At 47.6% G+C, this 8,904-nt stretch overlaps 1 protein-coding gene across 1 annotated transcript; it reads right to left on the bottom strand.

Moving 5' to 3' along the window:
- Window positions 1–2,697: 2,697 nt before the first annotated feature.
- Window positions 2,698–6,145, bottom strand: FBXL14 (F-box and leucine rich repeat protein 14). Its single transcript, XM_063308243.1, has one exon. It carries the CDS (start codon window positions 6,143–6,145, stop codon window positions 4,943–4,945), a length of 1,203 nt encoding a protein of 400 aa, XP_063164313.1. The 3' UTR covers window positions 2,698–4,942.
- Between the last annotated feature and the right edge of the window lie 2,759 nt (window positions 6,146–8,904).

Genomic DNA, 8,904 nt, shown 5'->3' with positions numbered 1-8,904 from the left:
AATCTCATCTCCTGATTTGATAATGCCTCTTTTCTTACTTTCATTCTGTATCTGTATGAACAATTAAAGAAAAATTAAAGAAAAAAAGTTTGCAAATTAAGACAAGAGAAGCAAAATAGTTATTCATAAGGAGTTTTATACAGTTCCCACCGCTTCTTTGCAAACATTGGTGTGAGGATGTGGTTCCGCAAATAACTTGGTGTCAAGTCACGCAGTGCCTTATAGTCAGCACCAGCACTTTGAATTGCATCTGGAAGCCTCCTGGCAACCAGTGCAGGATCCACAGCACTGGTTATGTATTCCCATCGGCGAATGTTAAACGTACAGGCTGCTGCAGCTTCTAAGTGGTCTTTAAAGGCAGCCTTGTGTAGAGCCCTCTTTGGAAGGGCAGTTGGGCTGTGATACAACCTTGGTTGGGTTTATAGATCAGTTTTGTTATATATATTGCATTGTGTTTTAATTGGATTGTGGATGCTTTGTGTATTTTGATCTTGGTGAACTGTCAAGAGAAGTTTGGGATTGCAGTGGTCTATAAATGTGATTAATAAACTGTAGTTAATTTAACATTGGTCTCATAACTAAACTACAGTTGGGTGAGTTTGCATGTGCTAATTCATAAATGATAGTTTACATACAATGGCTGGTACACACAACACAGAGCTGCAAAACCAACTAACCACATTATGACTAAGTGCAATGTCTGAACCAGTCACTTACAAACGTTTGCTACTGAGAAAAACCATTGTTCAAGTTAGAACTGCTGATGCAAATAGTGATTGTTTCACAGAATGAATGGGGGATTGAACTGCTTCATGAAAAGTGCTGTATGTATAATTACCTTCCTACAACTTCCGAGCTTACTGAGTCCAAATAACTAAGATTCAGCACAATTTATTTTAAAATATAACCAATCTGCCAAGCTAAACATACTGTATACAAAAGCCTGAACTGTTTCTGTTGACTGTTTTAAAGAAACTTAGTCCTCCATTGTCTACCATTGACAGACTGCGGCTAAGGTCAAGCCTTCTTATTTTAACAGGCTTCATATTTTCTTCAGCCGCAAATGTATTATAAATTTAAAAACTCCCACCCAGAGGCCAAGGGGGAGGGGGAGGGATAGAAGCAGGCCTTGCACTTCCCTCCAAGTAAAAGAAGATGGATGTAGTGTCAGGCTCAATTAGATCCAATTGTGCTGGCTTTTGCCAACGAGAACAATGCAGCTTTTGTGACCAGCTCCCAACAGAAAGCATGGGAGCTTTTAAATAAAAGCAGCAGTCTAGGCCAGCCTTCCTCAACCTGGCACCCTCTATGTGTTGGACTTCAACTCCCATAATCCCTACCCAGCACCACCCCTGGCATCCTTTTTAAGTTGAAGTACAACTTCCACATTTGGGAAGAACTAGGTTGGAGGAGAAGACTGAAAAAGGCTGCCTCAGTTCTCACTTTCTCCTAAGGCAATAGCAGGAGTCCAAGAAAACTGCATTCTGGACAAATAGTTCCTCCCTCCCCACCCCCTTGTCTTCTTTCAAAGCAGAAAAATTGTCTTATTCTTTTTCCAGTATTGAAACACAAGAAGTTATCATTAATTGAGGTATTAATTTTGTGTTTCTCAACCTTGGCAACTTTTAAGATGTGTGGAGTTCAACTCCCAGAATTCCCCAGCCAGCTATGCTGGCTGGAGAACTCTGGGAGTTGAACTCCACACATCTTAAAATTGCTGGGCTGGCTGGGGAATTCTGGGAGTTGAAGTCCACACATTTTAAAGTTGCCAAGGTTGAGAAACACAGTATTAAGGAGACACTGCCATTGATGGTTATGTTATAGCTGATATAGTGTTAGGTTCCCCCCCACCCCACCTGTGACACAGACAGTTGACTTACCTGGAGTGAGTTAGGGAAGATGCCAACTTTAGAGAACTGCTTTAGAGAACTGCTAGAGAATAGCCTGTGAGAGCCCTGGAAGTGCTTGAAATGCAAATATACAGGAACTCCAGGCCCTCCCCCTCCCCCAGAGGAAAAGCCGCTTAAAGACAGACAGGCCTGGAGAGGAATGTTAAAAAAAGGGAAATCGCCACCCCCCTCCCTTCCATAGGGACCCTTGCACAGCAAGATTCAGTCTGCATGACTGAACAAGCAAGCAAGCAAGCACAGTTCCTTTAACTTTACTGAACAATGGAATTGCCTCTTTCTACCATTTCACATTCTCCCCCCCATCCCTACATTATTAATAAGGGGGAGAGAAAAAACGTGTTGCGAGGGGGGAGAAAAGTTTGCATTTTGCATTGTACTCTAGAAGTACTGCTTAACCTCCCTCCCAATTTTTTTTAAAACCCTCAATAGAGAAGTTTAGAAAAAGATCGCTATCAGAGGAAAAATCAGAGATGAGTACAAAAGGACCTCCCCAGTCCAATTTAGGCTATTTTAACATCCAAATTTGGCATTTATTTTTATTTGAAAGCCTGGATTACAAATATTTCAACCTTCTCCCCCCCCCCCATTTCTCCAGATTCACTCAATTTACTGCGCAGCAAACTAAAAGGAAAAACTACATATTGTTCTTAGCATATGAAAAAGGGTGTTTCATTGTTATGCCAGGAGGCATTTGCCCAACAGCGCCCTAAAAGCCCTTAGTCGGCAGGCCCAGGTACAAACTGTATGTACAGGGAGGATAACCTAGAGGTTCTAAAGATCCTTCCAAATGGAACCATTTGCTGTACGTAAACTTCTAATTTGGAAAGTTACTTAACCTTTTATGCTCCAAGGACAAAGCATTCCAGTTCCTTTGATTCACTAGACCAAATTGCTCATTAACCAAGGAAAGACAGGACAACTCCTCACAATTTTAGGATATACCTACCTTTTAAAAGACAAAGACACACATGCAACTTTTTTTTTAAAAACATACTTCATATTTCCTCTTTTATTATATAAATATCAGTTTAGCCTTTTACTGTAAGAATATAAAATGTTTTAAGAGGATCTTTAATTTTATACAAATTCACAAACAGTACATTTATTCCATGATGGGGGGCTGTGTGTCTGGGCTTGTCCAAATTTTGTGACCTAGAACTGTGGAGGATTGGAAGAATCTACATAATTGGCCCTTCCTCCCCCATCGATTTTGCTTTCTTCAAAGTTGTCTTGATCCTCCTTTAAAGACAAGCGTCAAGAAGTGGCTTTATTTTAAAGACAGAATAAAAGTTGACTTGAAGTTGACTTTTTCCCATTCATGTTGCAACTGCAAGTCAGTCTGTTCTGCTTGCTCCTCTCTGCACACTTCCTTACAGGAAGTTACCCACTTGATCTAAGTAATTTGAGAAGGGAAGGTAGGAGTTTGCATATATTTAAAGAAACAAGAGTTCCTACTTTCACATTTCTTTAATCATTGCCCAATCACTAATTTGGACATCCCATGTTACCATGTTTGTGCTGGAAGAGTGAGAACACAAAAGCACTGGTGGGTCCCCAAAACTTTAGTCAAAAAGGAAGAGGCATCAAGATTATAGGTGACAGGCAGGGGGCAAAAATCCCCAATCACTTTTCCTTCTCTTCCTATTCCCCCCTCCAAATCATAAACCCCAGGGGAAATCTTTCCAGTCTAGGCACAACGTATTTTAGTCTCAACTTCTCTTAAAAATTCCAAGGTTGAGGAAGGAGAAAAAAAAAAAAAGAAACCCGAGGTAGCCAAATGTTTATATAGTGATAATATACCGAGCAAGGAAAAAAGTACTTAAAACCCACAAGAATAGCCACTTCAGCTGTCTTTCAAACTTATACCATGTATGAAGAGGACAAGAGAACAAATAAAACAGCTAAGATATAAAAGGCCAGGGAAGGGAGTGTTGTAGAAGGCATTTTGTTGCATTTCTAGTGATGATTAATTCCATCACTCTGCCTCCAATCCTCCAAAAAGTGAAATCGTGGCTATGTATTTTTTTTTTTTATAAAAAATCCCTGTCTCCCCAAAAGATGAAATGAGGAGGAGGGGAAAAGCCACAGAAACATAAAAAGATGATTCAACTTTGTAATGGTTCCAGCAGCAAAGGAAAGATGGTGACGATGTGGGTTGGATACAGCGTAAAATGAGCTTGTGGGGAAAATGTGGTGGCCCTCTAAGCAACACTGAGCAAAGTGAACACTCTCTCTAGTTGAAACTCCAATTACAGTGGCTTTCAAAAAAGCCTCACTTCTCAGTAAAAGGCTTGATGTTTCTAATCTCAAACTGGGGAAAAGCAGAAAAGGGGCGGGGGGGGGCAGGAAACCAAGCGTTCTAAGGTTTAGGAGAGGTAGAATAGGGCCAGGAAAGACTGTCCTTTTGAGACTGGAGAATTTCTGCCAGTCAGTATGAGCTAGAAAGACAAATGGCCTGACTTGGTATAAGGCAATGTCCAAGTCAATCTGATATCTACAGGTTGCCTACATCACGAAAAGGATGGCCAACTACAAAAAGCATTGTGGGAGTTGATGGATGAGCATGGGAGAAAGGGACTAGAAAAGGAAGAGACTTGATTGCCCAATAAAGGGCAGGTCTTCATGAAAATAAACAAGGGAATAGGGTAGGATTCTTCTTTTATCCCTAGTGCAGAAGTAAGTGAATCAGATTTGGAGAAAGGGGCTGCATCCATCCCCAGTGCATAAACGATTGAGAAGCTGTATTCCCAATAAAAAGTGATACTGTATCCACCCACAGGGACGGCTGCTGTAGAGTGCAGTTGTCTCCCCACAATTCAGAGGAAGGAATTATGAAAATAGTATGGTCCCCCTTTCGCTCACCTCCATTGCTGGAGCACAGAGGTAGGGCAGGCAGACAAGTAGCAAAGATACTTTCCCTTCCCTCCCCCATCACTCTTGGGGGACTATTCCCCCCCTCCACTTTTCTCTACTGCAGCAGTCAGTTGGTAAATCCCTCCTGAGGGATGGGGTTCTCTGGGTGTCCCCTCCTCTCACCTTACTTTTTCACTCTCAGTCATTTGCCAGAGTCCCAGATTGAGCACCTTGAGGCAGGGCAGTTGAGTGATGCGCTCCAGGCCTCTTTTAGTGATGCGGGTACAGCCATAGAGGTCAATGCCTGTGAGCTGACTAAGGTGCTCAGCGATAAGCTCCAGGCCTTTGTCAGTGATGCGGACGCACTGGCCAATGTTGAGGGTGCGCAGTCCGTGCATCTGGCGCACCATGCGGTTGATGCCCTCGTCGCTGATGTGGCAAGAGCAAAGGGAGAGAGAACGCAACCCATCAAGGCCCTGTGCAATGTAGGCCAGGCTTTGGTCTCCAACTTTGTCACAGAAGGAGACGTCCAAGCCTGAAAGGCGCAAGCTGCCCATGGCCAGGTGCATGATACCTGTGTCGCTAATGTTGTCACAGGAGCGTAGGTTCAGCGTGCGCAAGCTGCTCATGTGTGACAGGTGCAGCAGCCCTGCATCTGAGATCCCCCCACAAAAGCTGAGGTTGAGCTGGCGCAGGCGAGTGAGACCCCGGGCCAGATGCTTGAGGGAGAGATCACTAAGCTTCTGGCAGTCCTGCAGCGTCAGCTGCTCCAGCCCCAGACAGCCCTCTGCTGCGCTGCGGGTCATGCCCGCCAAATGCCCAATGCCCACATCGGACAGGTGGCGGCAAGATCGCAGGTTGAGGCTCTTGAGGCGCTGGAGGCCCCAGGCGATGAGCAGGAGGCCGGTGTTGGTGATGTTGCTGCAGCCCCCCAGCTCCAGCACCTCCAGGCCCTTGAGGTACTGGGCGATGCGGCCCAGGCTGCTGTCGGTGATCTGCTTGCAGAGGCTGAGGTTCAGCGCGCGCAGGGAGCTGATCTCCGCCACGAAGGCGTGGCCCAGCCCGTTGTCGGTGAGGTTGTAGCAGCCGCTCAGATTGAGGCTCTCGATCTCCGCCATGCCCTGGATCACGTAGCTCAGGCTGCGCCGCAGCGACAAGATCTGCACCCGGCGGATGCCCCGCGCGGCCAGGCTGGGGAAGAGGGACGGGTTGGCGCGGCGCAGGTGCAGCTTCGCCTCCACGCCCCGCCACACCGAGCGGTGGTACGCGGCGTCCCGCCAGGCCGTGCACACCTGCGCCACCCGGCCCTTGTCGCGCACCTCCAGGTAGCCAAAGATCATGGCCAGCAGCTCGGGGAACAGGCACGAGACGTGCGTCTCCATCGCCCGGGCCCGGATCGCCTCCGCCGCGCGGCTCCTCGGGCCCGGCGTCCCCGGCGCCGCTCGACCCAGCCTACGAGCCTCGCCGCGCCGGCCCCGCGCTCGCCCTCCGGCCCTCTTCCGGCCCGGGCCTCACATCGCCGCCGCCAGGGCGGGCTCGGCCGAAGGGACGTCCGTCGGGCCTCGGCCGCGCCGCCGCCGCCGCCGCCCTCGCGCCGCCTCCTCTAGCCGCGCCACGCCAGCCAGGCCGCGCAGCCGCCTCGATCCCGGCCTCGGGCGGCCCTGCGCCGCATCGTGCTCAGCCCGGCGGGCGAGTCCGTCCTCGGAGCTCCGCTGCCACCTCTTCCCGCCTTTGTCTCCCAACCGGAGTTGGGACTCTCGCCGCCGCCTCCTCCGCCGCTCCCGAGACCTGCCTCCCCCCCACTCCTCCTCCGGTCGGCAGGTTCCGACTCGCTCACTGCCTGCCGGGCCCCGGCGCCGCGCTCCAGCCAGGCGGGGGAGGGGAAGGAGGAGGCGGCTGGGCTGCGCCTGGTTGGGCTGCGCCACACCTCCCTGCGCCGCCTGCGCAATGGTACGATCCGGAACACTCCGAGCCGTCGCCTTGACAACAGCGCCCCCCCTCCTCCTCCTCTTCTCCCTTTCGGCTGCCTTGAAGGTTTAACCCTTGCGACTGGAGGGGGCGGAATCCCGCGCGGGACGCATGGCAGGAAGGCGCCGATTCCCCCATCTCCGCGGTTGGTCAGGGGTTGTCCCGCCCGATCTCGAGACGCGTTTTAACCGTCCCCACCGCACTGTGACGTGTCAGGTTAGGACGAGGAGCATCGGCGTTGCTAAGGAGACTTTCAAGGAAGGAAGGTGCCAAAAGCACACCGGGAAGGAGGGGGATCTGAGCCCCCATTCTTCCCCCCCTCCGGCAATAATCGTCAGTGGACTTGCCTGGAAGAGAAAAGTTATTTTTAGTCGGGCTAAAAAGGATCTGTCGACAATTGGTCGAGGAGGAGGAGGAGGAGGAGGAGGAGGAGGAGGGGGGGGGGGAGGATGCTTCTTGATTAAATAAAGGACATTGGCCAGTTGCATTTGAGGTGAGGGCATTTGCCATAGAGTAAACCGGTGTTTTTCAGACTTGGCAACTTCAAGCTGTGTGGACTTCAACTCCCAGAATTCCCCACCCAGCATGCTGGCTGGGGAATTCTGGGAGTTGAAGTTCACACAGCTTGAAGTTGCCAAGTCTGAAAAAACACTGGAGTGAAAGGATGGTCACTGTTCACTTGAAACAGACAAAACTTTGCAAAAGCAGCTGAATAGAAACAGGGAGCATGGACTGTCTTTTAATTAAATAAAGCAGAACGTGGGATATTGAAAATGGAGGTGGTACAGAGAATGGTTTGCTAGGGACCAGTTTGAATAAAATACTCAGCCTTAACATAACTACAGGGTGGGTGCAAGCAAGTGCAGTGTGGATGGCTGTTGGGTACAGGTTCTTCTTGAAAATTAAGTGGCTTTGGGGGCTGTAGCTTTCCCCAAACTGGTAACATGTAAATGTGCTGCCAGTGGCCACACCAACTGGCCACAGGGGGAGTCCAACACATTTACAGGGCACTCTGTTGGGAAGGGTTGCTGTAATTATTACTTTCTACACAAGGCAGTGTTTCTGGGGAATTCTGGGAGTTGAAGTCCAGACATCTTAAAGTTGCCAAGGTTGAGAAACGCTGCTCCAGAACCAAAGCATTGTGGTCAGCCTGAGAAGTCTTAGGAGCAGATGAATGGGCCAAATTCAAATTGGTGGTCGAATCCATTTGTTTGGGGCGTGGTGGTGCATGAGGATGTTATTGCCCTATACATGAATGCTTCATTGGCTGCTCCTCACTTTCCAACTACTGTCTAAATAGTTACACCCCTTGGTCGCTGAAATTGGATGAAGATCTGTTTTGAAAATTGTTTCACATACACGCTTCCAGGAAGTGATACTGAAGGCAAAGTATTAATTGTACCATTTCAAGAAAAAAATGGGGGCATGGGAATTTCTTTTCATCTTCTCAAAGGAATAGTCCTGTTCAAGAGTCCAACCAGACAGTTTGCCATTTCCATCTCCAGAATATCCATTCTATTGTTCTGGTCCACAAACTGTTCACACTGCATGTTTCCCACGGTTAACTGAACCATCCTTTATTAAACACAACATCACACAACATAAACCATACTATCTAGAGTCACACAACTCACAACCTCAAACAAGCCAGCCACATGCAGACTACAATGCCATTATGTTTTGCAGCTATGGAGTACTGTGCACCCAAACCTCATTAAGCTATGGGATAGTGTTTCTTTTAACAGAGTTTTTTCTAAACCATAGTTTACTGAATAAGCACTAAGCTGTAAACAATGATTCATAAACTACAATGGCTTTGTTCATGCCACAGACTTAAACCAAAACAATACATATTATGGTTAAATCAGGTGTATGAATCCAAACACCACGAACAACTTCAGAAGTCCTAGTACTTTTGCACAGTTTCTTTGGTTGATTAGTTTCAATACAACTTGCACAGCAGAACTTCCTAATGAATTGGGATCAGAGTATGGCATGCATTATGCTTTTTCTACCTGGTGACTTGTCTTCACAAATAATACATACAGCTACCACCTTTTTTTCCCTTTTTTATTTTCAGGTATTTTAATTCTTGTTAAATGTGCTTCAGCTATCCTCTTTCTTTTCTGTCAACACACACACACTTTTTATATATATAAAATAACTACAGTGT

The sequence above is a fragment of the Candoia aspera genome, chromosome 7 (genome assembly GCF_035149785.1).
Source record: "Candoia aspera isolate rCanAsp1 chromosome 7, rCanAsp1.hap2, whole genome shotgun sequence".
In the NCBI taxonomy this organism is placed as follows: Eukaryota; Metazoa; Chordata; class Lepidosauria; order Squamata; family Boidae; genus Candoia; species Candoia aspera.
The sequence above is the reverse complement of the archived record's forward strand: the minus strand, read 5'-3'. Positions and strand labels throughout refer to the sequence as shown.

Bases quoted from the DNA above. Each gene is read 5' to 3' on its own strand.
- FBXL14 (XM_063308243.1), bottom strand. From the start codon at position 6,145: ATGGAGACGCACGTCTCGTGCCTGTTCCCCGAGCTGCTGGCCATGATC.